We start from the raw sequence: 23,794 nt of genomic DNA, 5'->3' as shown, positions 1-23,794 counted from the left end.
CAAGTTATCTTTTGCAACTTTCAAAACAGGGTCATGTAGCATTTTTGACCATTTCCATGGCTTGTTTACATCAGAGATGATTTTACGAGGTCTACAAAAATGTGAAAATTGGCAAAATCGCAAGTAAATATACAGCAAAAAAAAGAATCGTAACTATAAATTCCAGATTTAAAACAGCGGAATTTAAAAAGTGGAAAAAAATCATGTCTGTTACATAAAATGTGAAAATGTGCTAGACTTTGATCCTAGTCCCCACCACTGTTTAAAGTGCTGTGAAAAAAAATTGGAACAGCAAAATAAAGAACTGGCATATTCTGAAGTGCAAAAATGAAATATTTTTCAAATTATAGTAAGTTGAAAAAATAATATTCAATCCCATGGCCACTGGCCTTCTCTTCTAACAGATTGTTGTCCCCAAATGGGGCGGTCCTTGTGACGTCATGAATATTTACTATATTTATACTTTAAACATTAAAAAACAAAATGAGAGTTTACTTGATGGAGCTCTCCTGAGTTTGCTTGCTTTGTTGGCCTTCTTCTTAACAACTTCCTTCTTCATCACAGTCTTTTTCACCATAACCTTTTCTTTAACCTTGACAGGCCTTCGAACTACCTTTTTAGATACTTTTGGCTGAACTTCCTTCACATAGTTGGCTGGAACAAATCCTTCAGTACTATCACCTTTTCTTATCTGCCACCAGTCAGAATTGGTCTTCTGTATCAACAAAAGAACCTGCAAGAAACAAAGTAGGAAATTAAGAAAGGACAGTTCATGATTTTTCCATATCGTTTTCAAGAGTTAATATGTGGACTACAACATCCTCGAATGACGATTGAAGCAACTCAATAAAATTTCTTCCTTTCAGAAAAGCACCTAACATAAAAAAATTTCACAGATCCAGTTATGAGTTCATTTTACAGTGATATGGATCAAGGTAAAATTTGCATTCATGAAATCAGAACCTCTCATGCACATGGATTGTCAACATTAGAACTGTGCCTCATGGACTGAGTTCTACCACGTAAAAGTTTTCCAAAATATTGATGTCATTACCTTTTTAATTACTTCCTTTAGAGTACCTTTGATAGATTTCAACAAAACCTGAAGATACTTTGCCAGGTGATACATTCACAGATTTTAAAATAGTTTCTTGCCAATTGTGATACATTAAAAAAAATGAAAAATTTGCTTGTAAGTCAGTTTTATATCAAATGACCCAACAAATTCAAATCCAAACACATGTATATAAATTTTGAACTCTTTACCTCTCCTCTTTCAACTTTCATGCCTTGCCCAGTATAAGCATGGGCAACCCTGACTTGTGGAATTTTCCTGGTTTCTATGACATCCTCCATGACCTCTTTTTCAACTTCTTCCTCAACTTCAATTTCTTTTGGTACATCAACCACCTCCTCCTCAAGTTCATCTTCATCAGACTTCTCACCATTTTCTTGTGGCATAAACTTCTCTGGTGAAATCTATAACAGTTATAATAGTTCAAAGCAAAACTGAGAATAACAAAATGAAGTGAATGATTTAATCCAGTAATAAATAGTGATAGAATCACACAACTGTCAATTTCACTGAACGATCTTTACAGTACTTCCAGTGGAAGATACAACTATATTCCTCTCCTGCAAGAAGTGATAACAAAAGCCCTTATTTTTTAAATAAATACAATACCATACTCTCCACTGACACTTACATTATGTTCTGATGCAGCTTTTGTCATCAATTGGGCTAATTCATCAAGTCTAGTTATTTCACTGCGAAAACTTCGAATTTCTCCTTCTAATCTGTTGTGTCTTGAAAGCAAAGCCTATAAAAATAAGTGAAGTCATATCTTAGTTTTTGTTCTGCGCATTCTGAATACTGAAGTTTTCAACTGATCATCATTCTTTCCTGTAATATGCATAAATGAGCATTGCATATCACTTTATTACTATAACAATTTATTTAAACTAAAACATGTAGTCAATTATTTATGATGAAATTACATAATTAACAAAAGCTGGCATTTTTATAACATCAATTTAACCATCTCAAGTGGAATATTTATAAACCAATCCTAAGAATAATCTATACATCTATTAAGAACACTTTTTAGTAAATCTGAAATATATTAGAGAAGAAAATATGAGGAATTTTTACAGAACAAGGATAAAGAATGGTTTTAAGTTCTTATGTAATCAAGAGATTTGATACAGATTTCATTAATGTACTAACCTGTGACCCAGCTTCATCCCTGCCATAATCATCACTACAAACTAAAGGCATTTTCTCCTTCAACCAGGCCTCTGCTTCATCAGCATCAGCGTAGTACTACAAAAAACATAATCACAAACATTATCCAAAGGTCAATAGTCTTACTCCCGTAATTACCCATTGTTTGTCCATTGTCTGTAAACTGGTACATCTTCTCAAAACAATAGGGCAGATTTTCACTAGTTTACAGAGGAATTTATACAAATAAACGGCTTTGTAAATAAAGTTCACAATGGATATCAAAACAGGCTGCAGAATATAAATACAAACAGCTGCAATATAAAGCATGATGGGAAATATTAAACCTAACATTCATCAATCCTTCAAAGTGTTTTTGAGTTCCTGCAAAATGTATGTACAGATGGACAAATGGAAAACCTGGAGAAGAAAGCAGTATACCATCACATATCTGGCAAGGTGTAAAACAATATACCTGATGAGCCTCAATACCATCTTCTATCTTTGTTTTCCTTGTGGCAGCTAATTTCTTCAGTTTATCCCATTTCTCCATCAGATTTTTGATTTTCGCATTGATTTCTTTCTTTGACTCATGACCACCATTTACAAGTTCTTTCCCTGTGGTACAAAGTTTTTCAAACCAAGGCCATCTTCCTGTCATTTCTCCTTCTAATGCCTTAAAGAAAATTAAGCAAGTACAATCATTATTTTATTCTAAAAACTTGTGTAGAATTTTTTTCTTTTCAACTCAGTATGAGCCAAAAATTGAGTATATGCTGAACATTAAAACCATTTAATATGTTTGTCAAAATGAACTACAAGTTTAATATCCAGTTATAAACAACTTTTAAATTCCATTTAACTCTATTTAGAGACCATAAATTTTCCTATTCATTTGTTTCTTTAAACTATAATATATTACCTCATGTTTTTTTAGTAATACCAGAGCAGCATTCAAATCCTTCCCAGTAGAAGTGGCACTACAGATTTCTAGTTTCTCCAGTAACCACCTGTCTTCATCATCTGTATCTTGTAAGAATTGGTAATACTTCTTGGCAAATTCTAAATCCTTCTTTCTATTGTTTGCAAGGGCATTAACTCTGTAATTTGTAATACAATAATTGGTTGAAATATGAACAGAGATATTTTTTTCTTTATAAGAATGACTTCATAATGAAGTTCTTAATTTTATTATGTTCTATTGATAAATATAAACAATAAACAAAGTAAAACAAGTAACAAATGTTAAATATTGAATCAAAACTAAAGAATATTACCATTTAAACATAAAATACTTACCTATTATTTTCTTTGTTGAGGTCATCCAATCTTTTCTCTAAAACAGCACCTTCCTGTTGAGATAAATCAGCCACATTCTTTGACCGACGATTTAGATTACGAACCCGTTTTCCTAAACCATGAAGTGTGGCCTCAACCAGAGCATGTTGTTGGAGGTAGTCTTCTGTAGCTTGTAAATGTTTACCTTTGTCTTCTATTTTCACTTGAACCTTAAATTTACAGGAAGGAATATACACTTACGTCTCATTCAGGTTTGAATAATAATATATATATTTGAATGACATTTCCAACACATTCAAAACTGCACATAGCTGATATATGACAAATAAATATGGCATTGGGTGAACTAATTACACGAACTAGTCATCAAGAAAAGTTTCTAATTAAAAAAAAATATATCTTATTTAAATGTTTAATAACATGATGTTTGTTACCAAAAGTCCTTGTAAAGATATCTAAACTTGAAAACCATATTTGGTATTTAGTTGAATTCATGACACTGACATTATCGTACAGCGGGAAATTTCCCCGTCCTGCAATCTGTTCTGAGCAGAAATGAAAGCTATGCAGGTAAAGAAATGGTTTCCCAATTTTAGATTATTTTCAGTATGAATTTCTATGAGTAAGTTATATCATAATATAGTTTTGGATATTGCAAAGGCCTCTTTAACAATCATTATATAATATCTGAATAATTTTTTGAATGGAGGTGAAGTGATAAGGTAATTTATGAGGATTTTTGGCAAATTTCTAAGTTCAAAGGGTACAACTCCTACAAAAATTAGGGGATCAAAATTTTCTGGTAATATGCACAACTACATATGATGTTCTTGCAACATATCAGGTTTTGTAAAATTCGGTTTAGTAGATTGAGAGCAGTTGCGCTGACAAACTTTGTAAGGGAAACATGGACAGACGGAAAGATGGATGGACAAGCCCAAAAAAAAAAAAAATTAAAAATTGGCATCTGCAAAAATCAGGGATGATTTTATGTGGTCAACAAACAAAGCCGAAACTGGCAAAATCAGAAGTAATTATACAATAAAAAGAAAGAATTGTAATAGTAAAATCTGGATTTGAAATAGTGAAATTCTGCTAAAAAGGGAAAAAAAAATCATCCCTGGAACATTACCACTATGAAGAATGTTTACCGACGCACACACACCTCTACTTCTTTAAGTTCCTCCTGTATACTTTCTATTTCTCTAAAGGTATTCATCAGGTTATTAAATCCTGATAACAGGTTCTTTCTGGCCTCAAGTTTCTCCAGTAATTTGTGCCATTTCATCATAATATCCTGATCTCTAAAATAATGGAAAATGAGTTTTTATCTTTAACACTAAAAACTTCCTTAAATTTCATCATGTTTAAGCTAGTCAAAATAAATATCTAATCACAAGTACTTATCCACCTCAGTATCCATAAAAAAATCTTTTTTTCCCCCCTACAAAATAAGTGAGATTGTTTCCATTTATATCCTACATGAAAACAATATATTTCTACTAATTATGTATGTTTAAGTTTGAAGGTTTGTCAACGTCAATACCGAACTAATGTCATTGCAGTAAAAGACCTGTTTTAAAAAATATAATATATAATATCAATTATAACATCATCTTCAATAGCAATGCTTTCAGATAGACCTGACAACATACAGGAGTGTACATCGCCCTTTAAAACATGTTTAATAACCTGTAAACAAGAGCTAATTATCAATGTAAACCTAAAAAGAATATTTACTTCTTATTCACAGCATCTTTGCCATGATAATTGTCCTGAATAAGTTCCTTTGCTAAACTGTTTAATGCTCGGAATCTGTCTTTCTACAAATAAAAAATACATAACTTATTAATACCCATATGTTTCTCCCCAAGTTTTGTGTTGTAACTAAAAATACATTTTATCACCACCAATATAAAAATAAGGTAGTACAATACAGTTAAGTCATTTCTGAAAATTTGGTCTCATTTTGTTGAAATAAGGCTGTTTTGAGGCAGTCCACACAGAAATTTCTAGTGTTTTGTCATAAAAAAGTACATATTTTTGAAATCCTAGGTGTGTGGAGGTTCAAGTCATTTATAAGTAATTTAGTGATTTTTCTTATAAAATCCAGTAGCCATGGTAACATACTGAAAAAAATATTACTGAGTTTTAGTACAAATCAGGGGTGCCTTTCCAAAACTAACAGCCAAATACTATGTTTTATAAAATATCAGGCACTTAGACACTACCACATGATGAAAGCATGCATGGAGTAGGTGGGAAAAAGGTACAAATAATAAGACCTTTTTCGATTCATTCTCTCACAATTTTAGTCACAAAAGTTTGTGTGAAATAAGGTATTTTGAAAATCTGCCACCTGATGCTGAGGAGAGAACCTAATACGGCAGGGGACTGAAATGTTCCGGATACCATTCTTCATTTAAATTACACCTGTTTACCATAACATATATTACATCTGTCTATGTATAAATGCTTAACTACATTTAAACAATATATCCACCAAATTTCAACTTTTAATTTTGAGTTTTACAAAATTTGATGGGTATAACTTGGTGTGCGAAACAGTGCGCCTTAATGTAACTGTATAGTGCACCCTAACCACGAAAATTGATACCCATGAAAATAAATGAAAAGTAAAATTGTTTAGGTGCAGCTAAAAATACAGGTACTGGAACAAAGTTGCCCAAAATAGAAACCAGTGAAGGACCTGCCCCACATGCCAGAGGTATAATAATCAGCTTGTACGCAAAACTGATGTTTGTGAACAACTTACCCTGGCCAGAATTTCAGCGCTTATAGCTTCATGTTTCTTGATAGACTGATCTGTCTGTACAGCATTGTTACATACAGGTTTCTCATCTAATATAAGTGACATATCTGATAACCACTGCTCTCTTATATCAGCCTAAAAACAGAAAATAATAGGTAAATCAGAAAAGTCAGTAAAAAAAGACAGTATTAATCAATGAAATGATACATCTGCCCTCCTCCCTCCATATTTGTACATTTTCAAGTACCTGGGAAACAAGATTTTATATCAAGAAATCTTTGAGCAATGGCTCACTAGTGATACCCACTCCATAAATTATGAAATAAAGAAAATAAACAAAGTTCTCGGTAAACTGGAGGTTGTCGAATTTTCTCAAAAATGAATCCTACTATATGGCATACCTAGATGAAGAATGTGTTCAAATTTCAAGCCACTGTGATCAGTAGTTGTTGAGAAAATATGACAGAAAAAATTGTTACAGACAGAAACAAAGACAAGGGTAAAACAGTATTCACCCCTCTCATTTGGAACGGGGTATAAACAAATATTTAAGTAATTAAAAGTGTGTTATTGTACAACAAGTTAATGTAATGACAGACTGATGGACAGACATATAAAATATAACATAACATATACATATTACTTTTGCACATGATTTGCATATTTCATCTGAGTGTATTTATCCCATACATATTTTGTGTCAGTTACATCTGTTTGTGTTTCTGTGTGCATAAGTCTTCTCATAATTCAGATTGATTTTAAATTTAAAATATCTAAGTTTTTCCTCATTGAATTATCAATATGTTAATATGTTTAATAATTTTACAGTTATATGGCTGATAATTTTAAGTAACAGTAACATGCAAATCAGTTTCATTAAGTTGATAGGGCACATGATGGGTGGAGATAATGTTACATGTTTTGGACGATGTACATTTACAAAGTATCGTTACAAATAACTGTTGATAATCAAATGATGAAAGGACAAACAAGTCTCATACTGGTTTTTATAACATCTACCTTTTTCAAAAATCTTCTATATATCTGTTCTAATCTTTCTTGCCTGTCAAAAAATTAATTATCAAAATTAAGCATTTTAGGAATTCACTCCAGGGAACTTAATGCCATTATTAGAAAGAAAAAATGTAACTGCAACTGACAAATACAATTTGTCCCTGAATGCAAAATGCATTTTCCTAACAAAGTGACTCTTTTCATTTCATTTATTAGATAGTCAAGTATTCATAAATCTGCTATGATTAACTAACACAATTGCATGTAATATGAATACTGCTATCTCAGAATTAAAGTATGTGTATTATAATGTAATGTAAAAGTCCTTCAAAACAGACATAAAGAAAAGGGATTCAGTAACGATGTAGAGAAACTGTTGAACATTCTTGTACAATATTTTATTCTATTGTAATACCTAATCAGTTCATCTCTTATAGCCACTTCATGTTCATGTTCGGATTTCTCCAGTTTTATCCATGCTGTTTCTATGTCATGCACTAGGAAACCCTCTGGTGGTGTGTATGTTTTCTGTCCATTAGCCTTCAGCTTGGCCTGGATATTGAAGAATTGCACCTCAATATTACCCCTTTCTCTATACCTTAAAGTATATAATTATGAGTTCATTACTGAAACTTTTAAAATCATTGTAATGGAATCCTTGTTTATGGAGGACAAAACTAATTTTTTTTCTCAGAACACCTAATTTAAAATCTTCATTTCTATATTAACTGAGTGGACCTCTCTTTGTACTAGTATGATATTAAAAGCCGTATTTCAATATACTAGCTTAAAGAAAGAAGTTTGTCATCCTAAACAGTCACATCATTTTCACCAAGCCAATCTTCAATGAGTCCTGAGCTTGGCACAGAATCAATTACTGAAAGGTAGACCAGGGATTACAAATCCACAATGTACTACCTTTACAAGATTACACTTCACCCTAAACATTCCACTTTATAAGTTAGAATGCACCATCTGGACTAAGGCAATGTCTCAGCTTAAAGATTCTTACACAAAATTAACAAAGGATTCCACCAAACTTTTGTAACTTAATCAAAGGAGAAACCATTATAATAATAATAATAATAATAATAATAAAATCTTTATTTCAAGAGGGTTACACAGTTAGTTTACAAGCTAATCTTCCCGAGGCCCTCACACACACAAACTATATCTACTAGAAATTAAAAATAAACAACACAACACAAAAACAAAAGCTGATTTGACAATACCAAATCACTTTAAGATAATACAAAATATAGAACATTAAAAAAAACACAAAAAAAACAGTGTAAGCAGCAACAATCATCTCTTTTAAAATACTCTATTCAAAAGTGTTAAGGTACTTCTTTAGATTGATTTTGAATGAGTTGTCAGTGGCTTGATTACGTAAATGTTTGGGTAACTTATTCCACAAGACAGACCCAGAATGTATGAATGAATGTCTGAAAAGTTCAGTTCTAATTTTTGGGATTATCAAATTTCCTTGTTCAGCATTTCTTAGTGAATAAGGTTTGTTTCTTGAAACATAGTTAAACTTTTCTGATATGTAGCTTGGTGCTTCCCCATGCAGAGATTTATAGATTAATAGGTATTTGTGATATTTAATCCTTGTTTCTACTTTCATGATTCCTAATTTTTTGAACAAGGGTTCTGATGGAGAAAAGGGTTCAGCATCTAGAATGAGGCGGACACCCGTTTTTGGAGTTTAAGAATTTTGTCTAATCCTTCAGAGCCACAGCCACTCCATACAATACAACAGTAATCAATAAGTGGAAGAATGTACCCATTATAGAAAGTTTTTGTCGCTTCAATGTTCAGATATTTCTTAATCTTTGCTAAGAGATACAATCTTGATGAAATATTAGAGCATATATGATCAACATGACATTTGCAGCTTAGAGTATCATCAATTTTTACACCAAGTAGTTTTTCACATGAAGAAAATTTTAAAGCTTTATCATTAACTATTAAAGGAGGGTATATCAACATTTGACAGTTTTTGTCTTGTTCCAATAATCATACACTTAGTTTTATTAGGATTGATAAACATACAGTTATTTCTACACCAGTTTTGTGAAATGTGAAATTGGTGTGAAATGACCAAGTAAATTATACAAGATTTTAACTAAATTTCTCTTGTGTTGGAGATCTATGTAGTTCTACATAAGAATTGAGATATAAATGGAGGAAGACCATTTGAGGATAAACAATGGTATCTTCTAATGTTCACTGCAGGGGACATATCATATGACTAATACATAAAAATTTCTTAGAAAATTTATGAAGAAGCATTTGCATACATACAGCATTATACATATTACATCATATAACACTTTTCCTTAATGGTAGTTTTTTTAAAGAGCATATATACATGCTGAGGAAAGAAGACAGAAAATGATACATCTAGGGACATTGTTGTTTTTATCATAACTATCTGCTGATCCAGGTAACACTTGAATGATATTGCTGTGTTTACTATAACTATCTGATGATGCAGGTAACACTAGAGTCTCAGTAAGTGTAGGGCTATTAAATTATCTACAGAGCCGACAAATCAATAAAACCACAGATTAAAAATGGATTTAAATACCCACACCTTGCTATTGATGTAAACATGCACTTTTTATTGTACTGTATTGGCAAAATACTAGATTACGTAATTGTGTTTCAGCCCACATATTTAATGGATAACGTATCTTACTTTATAATGGATAGTCATATTGACATTTAAATGATAACCAAATTTATACACTGATTTCATTCCTTCAGGTAAAATTTCAGTTTGTTTGATAGTTGTTTACACTTTTGATAATTCTTAATCAATAGGAGAATACTTGTGTAAATATGATATGGACCACCTTATAATCATGGAATTTTTAAATGTACAATTTTAAATGATCATAATAAGGACTATTGACCAGAATTAATGAAGTCAAAATGCAAAATAAAGAAAAGGCAAAGACAGACATTCATGAATATAAACCCCTAAAACCCTATGGCTATTATCAATACTTAATTATTTTTTTTATTTAATGAGAACAAAGTAACAGCTTTAAAGCTATAGTGGAATATCTCATTGCTATCATTCAATAGGTTTCAAATTACTATAATATAATATTCTTGCATCTTTGACGAGCTTTTATTCCACTTTCGTACACCATTTTTTCTTCTATCTTATAAATGCTTTTGTAATGCAAACAGTTTAATGTACATTATATCATAGATGAACATTAAATGTCCATAAATCATCTTTCATAATGTGAACATGCATTTAATACCAACAATGTGCCAAAATTTAGGATCAGGATAATCTGATATCAACTAACTTGTTTAAATTCTGACTCATTTTAGGTCATATTTATGAATAATTACATGTGCATGCTCTTCACTTGTTTGAAAATCAGCTTTGAAACATTATAAATATCCCATTGGATCTATGGTAAAATCAGAGCTAAATGATGAAATAAAAAAATTAATGCTTTGCAGGGCACAGCTTTATACTACTGCAGAGGTGGAACCCTTAACAGTCAGAGCAACTAAGGACACACAATTCAAACTTAACACAGCTTTGAATTTTGATTATGATTAGACATTTGACACAGGATAAAAATTTGACCAGAACCAAAGTATCCCTTATTTCTAAATGGTTATAGTCAAAGCCTGAAAAATCAATTAATAACTTTCAGTGGGGACATGGCACCATGTGGTACAATTTCAAAGCAATCCATTCCCTTTCACTCAAGTTATTGTCAAGAAGTCACAACTTCAAAAATCAATCCAAGTCTTCCTTTTGTGGAATGGCACCTTGTAGTAAAATTTATATGAGGTCCATTCAGTTTTACTCAAATTCTTATACAGACATAAGGCTCCTTTTTGGTCCCTAATTCCTAAGGTTTAAGCTTTGTGATACGATTTCAAAAATATTCATTCACTAATAGTCAAGTTATTGTCTAGACATCAGGAAACTGCATGTTTCTGGCTGCCTGTTTGGCCCTTTATTTCTGAAAAGTTCCAAGTTATCCCCAAAATCAATCAGTATGACCACTGCGGTATAGAGTATTGCGGAGCAGTATCATAGACTTTCCTATGCTTTTACTGGAGTTATACAGTTAAATTTTATGAAATGCTTGTTTTAAAATCTCTAGCTAAGTCTTACTTCGGAGGTTTTTCTACAGTTCTATATGTTTTAAATTTAACAACTTCTTTCTGGATTCCCTCGAGTGAGTTTGGAAAGTTTCTATCATTCAGTCTTTTGATAGTCTCTTGAATCCACTCTAACAGTGTAGACGTTAAAGTCTCATAATCATCAACCATGTTCTCTACATCCATAAGATTTCCTAGAATCTGAAATCATCATTAACAAAGTTAGAATTATAATGCCTATAACACTGACCATTGTATGATCAGATAGATAGATAGATGGATCTATAGCCAAAACATTCCAAGTGAAGGTGTAGAGTAATTTTAATTATAACTTGTAAACCACTTTAAAACCAAACAAATCTTAATAATGCATCCGAATACCTCTCCTATGTATTGATATGCATTTATAGTACAATAGGGGAACAGCTATAACAAAGTAATCAGTATTTTAGTAATACTTTGAAAGTCTTTGACCTATGAACCATGAAATGATATTCAAATTTCATCCAGCTGATGTACATGTATTCATCATAGGAAAACTGTCCATGACTACTGAAGCACAAAGCATATAACTTTTGTGAACAACTGACCCTATGTTGATGATATCACATGTTTCATTGTTTAATACTATTTTATACCAGAAAAGCTTCTCCTTATATATTTTGCAGAGTTCATGAAAATGGTTGAGTCAAGTTTAAGAATTACTAGTCAGGACTGGCAATATTTGTGACTTTGGCTAAAGAGATACTGGATAACTTGAAGGACCACCAAGAGAATAGCAATTTTTGTAAAATCTGATTTTGGGTATTATGGTCCTCATTAAATGAAACTTTCCTCATACAAGAACCAAACTAAAGGTACATACTTTGGCAATTCTCTTTCCTCCAGTCATTTCACTTTTCATCTTGGCAAAGTAATGGTAGTATGAAGCAACATAGGTTAGAATACTTTTCTCATCAGGCTTATTTACATCAACATCTGTCATCACAAAAATACAATGTTAAATAAACATAACATATTAAAACTTTGTATTGTTTGCTTATTTTGTTTGTTATACACTTGCTTGCCATTGCCAAAATTTCTTTTAAAAATCTTTTGAATGTGACTTTCCAAAAATTTGTTTATTTCTACAGGTTAAATAATTGAGTTGAGAAAATAAACTTAGATGACTTATGAAACTAACTTGAATTAGCAAGCAGCACTTTGAACAAATATAAGTTTGGGAAAGCACATCATCAGAGACCAAAATCTCATAATATAATAAATTATACATGGGTAAAAAATGACTGATGCACTCAGTGGATTTCAGTCTGTAAAAGCAGCATTTATACATAGACATGTCACTTCTATTACAAGCAGCAATATCAATGAAAACAGTTGAAATGGTTTGATTTTGGGTTCCTTTTTAACTAAAAACTAAGTATACAGCAGTAGCATAAACAAACAGACTGGTTATGACACAATAACACTTACAGGTCTTCTTACCTATAGAGAACACAGAGAGTAGTTGTAGGTATGAGGGAAAAAAACGTTACCTTCAGCATCCAAAATTTGAGGGATTCCCAGCTCTGAAGATGCTACTTGAAAGGCATTGTTCAAATTTCCTAAGTGGTTTTCAGGATGTAAAGCATCATAATCTATCAAGTCAGGCCTAAATAAATACAAAATACAATACATTTGTATAACACATTCTCAAAGTAGTTTAATTCAAATTGAATTTTCGTTGATAAAAAAAATATTTTTTTGGAATACAAAACAACATTCCAAAAATATTGTACTATAATAATAAAAATTAAATGAGAAAGAATCCACTTATATTTTTAACTTTTATCCACACTCCCATGTTATTATCCTGAAAAATATTTTTTCATTAAATGTATTTTTTACAGACCAGAACAGAGCACAGAGTATCAAGTTGACTTTTAAGTCTTATGGCACCATGACTTAGCACTGTAATATCCCAGGTTAATTTTAGTTTAAATGAAAATTAGGCACAGTGCTACTATTTCATAGAAGATTCTAAATATGTTTCAAATTCAAGGGGAGATACTGTAAATAAGAACTTGAAAAGATGATGTTATGTACCTGTGTGCATGTATAAGAGCATTAAAACCCAGTCCATTTCTCCAACTTGATGTAAAGTTCGTAATGTTGACACCAGGGTATCTGAAGGTAAAACTTACACACATAATCACATATCTTCACTATACTCGTCTTAATTGACAGGTGATAAAAAAAAGAGTATATTAAATTAAATTAAAGTAAAATGAAATGACTATTCATGTGACAGAAAAAAAATAAAAGGACTAATGTGTTTAGAAAAATATCTAAGTTGTTAAATGCAATTTACAGAATTCCAACATTATAAAACTTATAAAATATTATTTTACTTGAGACTTATGAAAAGGCATTCAATCTATAGTACTTCACGAAGGGTTGGATTTTGGGTTTAAAAAAGAATAGTAAAAAATACAAAATTGTATGGTAAAATGACTGAACTGATTCACTAACATGCTTTGAACCTAATCAACGAAGCATTGGGTGGCTGGCATGATAATACAGGCATTTCTATTAATTGTGATATGAGTCTAACTATAGCCTCAGGTTTGTAAAGGTAAAACTGGAACTATGAATATTCATTTTCATAGTGAAGTAAAAAAAAACAAATTACTCATAATGCATTATAATTTATGATTCTTAAACAAGATGATGGAATGACAAATCTAATGAGTCATGTGAAAAAGTACAACATAATTTTCACAGCCCAAAATATTAATTCAAAATTGTATTTAAAGCAAGGACATGGCCTAGATTTATGTTTCCTGTGTCATCAAAAAAAATTTATTCTGAATTTCTGCCATTCAAATCTATATTGAAAACTACAAATAAAAAAGGTTCATTTAAAAAGTTCTTAGTCCAAGACCCTTTCTTTCACCTGAAATACAATATACATGTATTTGTACCACTGATTCCTGGCCAAATAACAAGTAGGGTGTAATAAACTATATGAAAATCACTTGGTTTGGCTGAAAATGTAAGCACACAATTTTAAGAAAAATCAAATTTGGATGGTTAATGTGTACAAGGGATAAGGTAAAGCAACCTATATAATGTGTCACCTGCTTCGTCCTCCTTTCCTGTTTAATACAAGCATAAACTTCTACATACTTATATAAATTATTTAAAACTCAACAAACAAACAAACAAAAAAATAATAGAACAGAACCTGTGGGGTCTTAATCAATACTTAATTTTGAAACAAGTATATAGATATAGACATTTCTTTAGTTCACGTAGTAAATAGGGTTTTGATGACCTTGCTTCATGATGGTTCAGTTACCCCATACTTTTTCTTTCCCTCCTAATTTTACTATCTTCACCAAAAAGTAACACTTAAACAGTTTTGTTACTTATTAATAATTTAATAGAAAATGTGTGTAAATATTATCTAGGTATATCTTAGTATATAAGTTCCTTGAATGATGTAACACCACTGAAAAACCGAGACACCTTTATGCCATAAAGTTAGAACAGTTGACAACAACATTTCAAAACAAAGTGAGATAACACATATGTTTACAAAAAAAAACTTTTTTTAATTGTTTTGAAATCATAAAAGCTAAAATCAGATGAAAAAATTCTCTTTCCATTCCTGTGAATATCATCCAATGGAATATCCATAAAAAAAACACCTACAATTAATTCAACTCATTGAATGTATGAAAAACAAAAGATTATTCTAAAAATTCAGATGAATCTTTAAAATGACGAAGGTGGAATTGAGGATGTGATTTTTTTTACAAGGAAATCAATTACTTCAAACTACTGTAATAACATGGAAAATACTAACATCATTGTGTCATCTTGTAACTAGATTACAGAGATAGTAATTATCATTTTATTTAAAGTTTAGTACAACTGCTGCAAAGATAGAAGAATTTCAACATTTTTTCATGATCTGTTAAAAGACTGTAAACACTATCAGAATCCACCTGTCTAATACACTAATATCACTATCCTCTAAACAGAGTCTGCATATCATTTACTAACTTTAATGACCCTAGTTAATGTTGGAATGTCAGTGTCATAAACAATTCATTATTTTTTCACTTTTTGCATTTGTATCCTAGTACTGCAGTAACTGATTGTAAGGCTCATGCAGTGAGGAAAAAACAATTGCATTTAAACTTGATCAATACTAGAAGCTACAGTGATAATGACAAAATGAAATTTAAGCATTCTTTTCTAAACATATCATTAAAATCAACATTTTAACATGCAAGATTTATGAAATGTTTTAAATTCTATCACACTTTGCACTTTTGGAACACAATTAATTCCCTTATTTCTGCACAATTCTGTAATCTATTATTAATCTAGTGTGGTTTACACCGGTAAGATTCCTTTTAAATGACCAGAAATTAAACAGATGTACATGCATAAACAGCTTGACTTACTGCTAATGGGGTATCCTCTTCCATTTTTAGCAGTGTGTTTAATGCCTTATGGACTGAACTACAAAAAAACAACAACACCAAAACGCCCACAAAAAAGAAATATGTAAATTGTAAATAAAAATTGTAATAATAATTACCCAGCAGTTTTCCTCTGACACCACAATAACAGAGCATCTTTAGCTGATCTCTTCTCTGTTGATTCCTCATCCTACAAAGTTAACATGTAACCATACAAATATAGTCTTAAACACATGAAATGCAAAATGCTGTCATCAACTTACTTTCCATACCTAAACCCTTTAAATTCCTGTCCTACCATGACATTGGTCTTTCACCCTCAACATTGAAAATCCATAGGTATTCAGATTCACCTAACTTAAAAGACAAAACAAAAACATACCAATTTTGAAAGATTTATTCCAGACCCATCAAAACCTGCCGGACCGTCGGACCTGTCCGGTAAAATTGTCCCGGGTCCGGTAAATACACGTTACTTGTCGGCCCGGGTGTCCGATGTTTTTTTCTTACTTTAAGAAGATTTTCTCAAAACTGAAGTGGTTTTTGTGAATAATAAAACTAGAACGTTTTAATAATTATGTGAATTAGTCTACAGTCTAGCGAGATAGTCAATCAATTTGATTGTAAACAATAATATGTAACTTCCGGTTCATTCGCTACACGTCATTTCGTCCTTTGATATATCGTCCCTTCCGTTGTCTCGCTACTCGTTTACATGTGAAACATGGTAAATGGTGATGAATTAACAAATTCAAGAGCCCATACCCAGTAGTTTTAAAATCAGCTTAATAATAAAATGTACTTGGAGATTCCCACCCCCCCCCCATCAAAAATGTTAGCGTGTTGATAAATTGTTCAGAGTTTTTTCGGTCAGACAAATTGTTGTTCAGTCAGACAAGTCATCACCTTGTGTCTGACCGAATGTCAGATGTGCTTAAAAAAATTTCGATGGGTCTGTTATTCTGTAGTGTGCACAAGCAAGTTACTGAATGGTGCACAAACAGACGGACAGTAAGGTTACAAAATCTTCCTAACACCTTGTCAGTGATTTCACTAATAAGGCAAAGTGGCATTATTACTTTATACCCAAACAAACCTCCCACAAATGAAAGTAAAACAGATTTAAACTGAAAATGGTTTATCAGTAAGTAGAGCGACACATATGATGAAAATAATATATCAATAATTAAAACTAACAGTTGCTTTGTAATTTTCATTTATGCTGTGATTGCTGTCAATTTTGACAGGAACAACTTGTTCATATGTATAGATATAAGAGATACATAATTTACATCAAGTTGCTGAAAAGGCAGTTACGTCCATGGTTAAAAAAGCAATTGAAAGAAAAAGAATAAAAGTCGAAGATTCAAGCAATATGTATGGCAACAGTTATAATGTCATCTTACAGCTTTTACAGCTAAGTTATTTTAACCAATACTTAACCTTACTTTCAGTTTTAAAGGGTCTGCACTGGGGAAAGGCTACTTTGACTAGTCATTTTATATCTTGCAAAAAGGAAAATGTGTCATTTTTACCACTAATGTATCACTTTTCACTTGGATCCCTACAATTCTCTACAGTCCATGTGTACTTAGTCTTCTTAGGGAGTGTGCAACTAAATTATAAGTCTTTTATCAACTGACCAGTGAAAAATTTAATTGAGTCAGTAAAATTTCTGGCAGCTAGGTTCAACTTAAATAACTGCCATTTCTTGGATTCTGGTAAACAAAGTCTTACTTATCAGACTTCATAGAAAAAAAAACTTTAATACAAATCCTAAACTGGAGCATAATTACTGAGATCATAGACAGATCAATAAACAGATGACTGTTGAACATACATTTTGTTCATAATTGATTTTACTGTGTAATTACACATCATGAACTTATGTATTCAAAATACTGTTATCAACTCCAAAAATACTGGAGCTCCCTGATCTGTTTCATATATTGTAACCGTGTATGATACATATAATATATATATGAATATAAGATCCTGATCAAATACTCACCCCTTCAGGTTCCTATACATAAATAACAATGTCAAAGAAAAACAGACTTCTGTCTAACAAAAATTGACTATGTTTGTTTCAGTCTGCTCAAAGATTATAAAACACTTCATTCTGTCAAATAGATATATGTAACTAATATTTATAGACAGGGAGAAATTCAAATATTCAAAACCACTCATGTAATTTAGTTTGAAAACAATTTTGTTCTTATTGGTTACAGAGGCTAGACATCAAAGGAAATTGTAGTTCTAATAAAGCTGCATTAGCTGTCATTTTCATAAATTTTTGTTTCTTTTAAATTAAAACTTTGAATTATTTCTACTAAATTGTACTTTTCTTGTACAATTTCATTTGATACCCACAAATAAAATGCATTAAATACATGAAATAGGTATCTATATATTTATTGTCTTGCAAGACAAAAAATCGACCTAGATAAATTTGTATGCATGTGACTTCTGGTGACCTTAATCCGCACATGTGCTGTAACGGTTGCTTCTTTAATAACAAATATGATTGCAAAGTGAAAGTGGTTATTCAACAGCAAGGAAGACCGACAGACTTAAGTTGTAAAAGAAAAAAGTTCAAATATGACTCAAGAATCCTTTTGAAATTTAGATATTGTGATATAATGCGGCTCAAATATGGTCATCATTTATTTGAAAACTAATCAAGAAATAAATGAAATGAAATGAAAACAAGACACATGCTTACTTGTGTATCCGTTATTGTTATTTTTTTACCAAGGTTAAAGTATTTTTAACTCTGGTAAATGGCCTGTCGGCAATCTTCGAAAGTAATGGCGAAAAATAATTAGATCAGACCTATTGACCTTCTCTGATTAAAAAACCGTTGTTTTCACAATATTCTGTAGGTCATATCAACATTAATTGCTTCAATTGCATTACTATAAACTTATTTCATAGAATCAGCAAAATTCAGTTGAATCTAAACTGAAAAAATTTGGTAGCTAATGCAGCTTTAAGTCATTTTTTTACCTTTAGTTATGATTTGGGCACACTAGTAATGAGGGATTCTGTCCAATACCAATAATGACACAGACCAAACTGAACTACATAACAATGTAAGGCAAATTTGTAACAGAATCATTTTAGCTACAATTAGTATATTGATAATGTTAGTGATTTTGGATGAACTCCCACATAGATCATAGATTGTTGATTTTATTTCACTCTCACAATGATGATAAAGAACTTACCACTTCTATTGTAATTTCTTGGATTTGGAATCTAAGAATGATGGTCCATATCAAACCAAGGATAAGACGTGGGTTGCCATCTACAATGTCTTCTGCTCCTATGTTCTCAAAATATACCTATGATACAAGACAGATCCTATAGTAGGTATAACAGTCATACAAAACAGCAGACTTTGCTACAACCAATCATTGGCTTAAGTTATCTTTTAGGTTTGTATGAAACCAAAATATATATAATAAAGCTCAAGTACCTATAGAGGATATTTAGAGACAAAGATGACATGTTCTTCACTCAAAAGGAAGACTATACTATCAGATTAAAAGATTGGTTGTATAGTAAACAAAGGATAAAGACACAGATTTTTAAAAACAACATTTAACCCATGTTTATCTTGTCCTATCAGAGAGGCAGCTTCTAAATTAAATAAAGTGGACTTTGTTTAATTAATAAGGTTTGGTCACCTTAATTGCTGATAGACCCATGAGTAGCTTAAGATATTCAGTGATCATAAAATGACCTTCAAATGCTACATCCATATATTTTCAAACTAAAGTTTAATCATCTCTTTTCTGCTGAAGTATGTAAAAACTTTCTCCTCATTTTATTCTTACAGGTGCTGAAAACAACAATACTGAACTTGAAGGGCAAGTGTAATGTTTATATTAAGAAGAAACAAGTGACAAAATGTAAGATCATGGACCATATGATTGAATTTTCAGTCAGGTGTAAAATTTCACATTTTTGCTGGCTCAACTGGTCTTCAAATGTACATGTTTTCCCCTTCATTTGCAAAAAAATATTCCTCCAGTCAACTAAAAGAGAGTGTGTCAGTGATGAAAACTTTATACACAATAAATGACAAGTTTTCCTCAACAGTGTAAAACCATCAAAATAAACCAACTAAATATGGATTTGTCATTTCATCAAAACAAGTATAGAGATAAACTTAAGACTGTATCTCATAGTAAACCCTTTAAACCTTGCATGAGTAAAATGCTACCTGTTCATTTTAATACTTTAGAATTCACCTGCAGATAAAGAATGTCAAGATTTTAAGACAACAAAATACCCAATATGGGTTGACGATACCCAAGAGAGCAATACTTCAAAATGAAATATTCTACCCAAAGCTGTGCAATATCATATAACTGTAACCTGTCGTGGGTTATCATAGTGTGGGCTAGGTTGGATTAAGGAAATCTGTAACAGATATGGGCAACACCTTACACAAATATATGCTTGCAAAGTTGCATTTTAGTATATTGTAAACATATTAATTTTCGAAAATTTTAGTGAACATATTTGCAGGTATTAATTTTGCAATTTCAAAAAAATGTTGGGCAATATAGAATGTTGAAAATTAATTTCACAGGTACTATTTTTCGCAGTTTTCTGTCCACAACATAAATAGCAAAAAAATTAGTACATTTACAGTAATTCTTAAAAAGATATTTTTCTATCAAACCTTTACCTTTACCACTGTTTTTTTCTTTTATTAAAGAGCTTCAAAATATTGTTTTTACACACTTGGAGAGCAAAGAATGGATAATTTTTATCAGGGTTCAATCTTTTGTGGCATTCCTGCATTTTTTTAATTTTGTTTGTTTACTCTTTGAGATTGTCCTCGTAATCTCTTTTTTTCTACCATTGAGGCAGAACAAGTGAAAGTAATGACCATTACATCAGTACAAGTTAAAACCAAACTGATTTTCATCATTCTATCAGTAACACAGTTTCATGCAAAATTCCATTTGAGTTGGTGTCAGACACAAAGGAGGATGCAGCATGATAATGAGTGACATTCACTTCTTTATTCTTTCCTTATTAAAACTTTACACTATTGTTAGGACAATTTAAGTAAAATAATAAATGACAAATGCTACCAACCTTTGTACTAAGAAACTTGAGACATCTGCTAACATTTTCAACTTTTTGAACTCTCATTTGTCCTCTGTTTGGTTTGCCTATAATTTCTCCAGAGATGATCTCCAATAATTTCATTAGAATTTTGCCATCTGCCAGATCTGTGAAGAGATCCTTGATTTCAAGTCTGGCCTGTAATCAAAAAGTTAAATTTGAAGTATCATTATTATGAAAAGTGACAATAGCTACCCAATGTTATCAAGTCTGAGTGTCTAACCTAGAGTTAGCAGAATATCTAGAAGTTTGCCATTTGTCTTACTTTAAGCATTAGTAACAATAAGTGATTCCAAAGACCTCAGTTAAAGTTGGATTGTCTACTATTTAAACAATATAAACGAGTATAGGTATGGTGTATATGTCAAAGAGACAACAACCCTACCATGATGATAATGTCAGCCAAAGGCAATCTATTGGTCTTCAATGAAACGATAAGGAAACCCTCATACCTTAACTTTCTTTGTAACTATGGCCTCACAGGAGATACATGTACAGTATATGTATCCATTATCAAGCTACCTAAATTTAGGAAATTTTGCCTAATGTACTTCTTAATTCACAATTTAGAAATTAAGATATATGATGAGTATTTTGTAGCATGAAAGACTATACTGTACAAGTTAACACATCAACAGCAAACCATTACATTTACACTAAATACGTGTAACTCTATACTGAATACTTGCCATTTTCGTGGAGGACATAGGAAGGAGTTTCCCTAAATATACTTTTAAAATCAAATCAGGGTTCTTTACCACACATTTTATTTCTCACTTCAGAAAATCTCATATACCTAAATGGATGCACATTCTCTCAGGAAACCCAAACAAAATGCCTACACTACTTACATTTACCAATTACTTAAAAAAAGGATCTATCAATCTTATGGTTGAATCGCCCAAATGTTTTGTTAAAATTACTTGATATTGTCTCTAAGCAGGAAGAGAAAAATTAAAGTATTAATCACATGAATGATAGGAAGGACATTGACCTTAAATTAAACAACTTTACTACATTTGTAAAAAAGCAATTTGCACTTCATCCAAACTGAAAAGACCACATGCTGGTATATAGATGTTTTAAGGACAACTATTTCACCAGCTTAAGGTTGTTCATACTTGGGAAGTTTGTTTATGGACCAGTGTTAAAGTGGTGGACAAAGCTGCTCAGAAGAATGTAGAAGTCATAACATATAAACTTTATAAATGTCACTTGGAATGTTAAGTACTAATTATAGGACATAAATAAGGAATTCAAATGACAAATAACCTGAACAATATGCACTTAAATCAAACCTCATACAATGAATATCTTAATAAATGTTTACCTGGGTTTTAACTGATTTATTTCATCAGTTTACTTGAATTAAAAATCTGAGGCAGGAATGGAGTAAAGAACATGATAGGGCTTACAGATCTGTTTTACTGAACTGCTGAATTTATTGTAAAAACCTAAAAGCCCTTGAATAGAACAAGAAATAGATAGTAAATCGCAACAAAAATCTAGTGTTTACAAACACTATACCCTGACCCGATTAAAATAACTCTGAACCACTCATTTGAACACAACAGACAACCTAATGCCAAAATAATTCATTTTCTATACTGGGAAATATTATATGTTAACAATGATTTGTTCAGTCAAGCAAGAATTCCTGATCAAAACCAGATCTGCAGGCTTATTGTAAGTTAGCAAACTAATACAGTAATAAGCTTTAATCACAGAATGTCATTTTAAATATCGTTTATCAGCCAAAATTTACGGAACTGCCCAATGGGGACAGATTATCTACACTATGAAGTTTGTCAACTTTATAATTATATCAACCTTGCATATGCTTTAATATGAAAAGTACAAAACATGCCATTTCTGGCAGCAAATGTTATTAAAAATTTGTAAGTTGTGGAAAAGGGTAATACTGATTTTACATGATTAAAAAAATAAATCTGATCATTCTCAATACAAATTGATACAATTGTAAAAATCAGGAGCTAATTTAGCTGAAACACTGAATCATATGCATTTTGAACACTATGTTCTAGACAGTGGCAGAGTTAAGAAGGGCAGATGAGAACCACTTTGCTCAGCAATTTATTATATTGACACCTTCTCTAACCAGAAGTCTTGAATCCTCTCCCCTTGCTTGAAGTTGAAGTTTGTATTTTATCTTGATAGGTGGGATAAACACAAAGTCACAACATCTGTGTCTTTTTCAGTAATTTTTCTCTAAATATATCTAAAATGGTTGCATTATGTGCCTTTAAATGTTGAGTGCCCTTTTTATAACCTGACTTTGACCTGATCACCTTTTACATAACTCCCACATTCTGTATGGAATTAAAAGTAATAAAAATTCCAGACTTATCATTTTATTCATAATTCCTGATAAAATTTTGTCTTCACTGCTTAGCAAATGTGAACTTCCTCAGTATCCAGGAAACTGACCTAATCATTAAAATAACAATAACCAGAAATCTGACTTTTCTATAGGAAATTGATTTAATGAAGTTGTTGTATTTTATTTGTAGATGGAATGCAGTAGAGGACAAATACCTGAGAGTCTCGGCAGACGGCAGGAAGTCACATCTACCATGTGACAAATATTAAAGAGATTCTATATGGTTAGAACTTGGCAACTAACTAACTAAATTCTTTATTTAAAGACGGTAACACAGTTAACAATAAAATATGTTAATCTCCCCTGTGGCCTTC

General features: G+C 31.4%; 1 protein-coding gene across 10 annotated transcripts in view; it reads right to left on the bottom strand.

The window, feature by feature from the left end:
* The window catches only part of LOC148623848 (spectrin beta chain-like), an 89,822-nt gene that overhangs the window by 54,787 nt on the left and 11,241 nt on the right, over positions 1–23,794 (bottom strand). For 6 of the 10 annotated variants that reach the window (XM_088566051.1, XM_088566052.1, XM_088566055.1 and 3 more), the window contains 21 exons: positions 21,050–21,217; positions 19,162–19,278; positions 17,943–17,954; positions 16,051–16,121; positions 14,576–14,593; positions 13,542–13,622; positions 12,992–13,107; positions 12,322–12,434; positions 11,470–11,657; positions 7,726–7,908; positions 7,317–7,359; positions 6,300–6,431; positions 5,264–5,346; positions 4,689–4,827; positions 3,524–3,732; positions 3,147–3,324; positions 2,700–2,900; positions 2,228–2,323; positions 1,707–1,820; positions 1,267–1,479; positions 496–733 (listed from right to left, as the gene is read on the bottom strand). In XM_088566051.1, coding sequence (XP_088422177.1) covers positions 496–733; positions 1,267–1,479; positions 1,707–1,820; positions 2,228–2,323; positions 2,700–2,900; positions 3,147–3,324; positions 3,524–3,732; positions 4,689–4,827; positions 5,264–5,346; positions 6,300–6,431; positions 7,317–7,359; positions 7,726–7,908; positions 11,470–11,657; positions 12,322–12,434; positions 12,992–13,107; positions 13,542–13,622; positions 14,576–14,593; positions 16,051–16,121; positions 17,943–17,954; positions 19,162–19,278; positions 21,050–21,217 — 2,713 coding nt within the window. The remainder of the gene's footprint in view (positions 1–495; positions 734–1,266; positions 1,480–1,706; positions 1,821–2,227; positions 2,324–2,699; positions 2,901–3,146; positions 3,325–3,523; positions 3,733–4,688; positions 4,828–5,263; positions 5,347–6,299; positions 6,432–7,316; positions 7,360–7,725; positions 7,909–11,469; positions 11,658–12,321; positions 12,435–12,991; positions 13,108–13,541; positions 13,623–14,575; positions 14,594–16,050; positions 16,122–17,942; positions 17,955–19,161; positions 19,279–21,049; positions 21,218–23,794) is intronic. The other 4 variants (XM_088566049.1, XM_088566059.1, XM_088566050.1 and 1 more) reach the window with 3 other exon arrangements.

The sequence above is a fragment of the Perna viridis genome, chromosome 2 (genome assembly GCF_037379345.1).
Source record: "Perna viridis isolate PV_CMFRI_1.1 ecotype Kerala chromosome 2, ASM3737934v1, whole genome shotgun sequence".
NCBI lineage: Eukaryota > Metazoa > Mollusca > Bivalvia > Mytilida > Mytilidae > Perna > Perna viridis.
The sequence above is the reverse complement of the archived record's forward strand: the minus strand, read 5'-3'. Positions and strand labels throughout refer to the sequence as shown.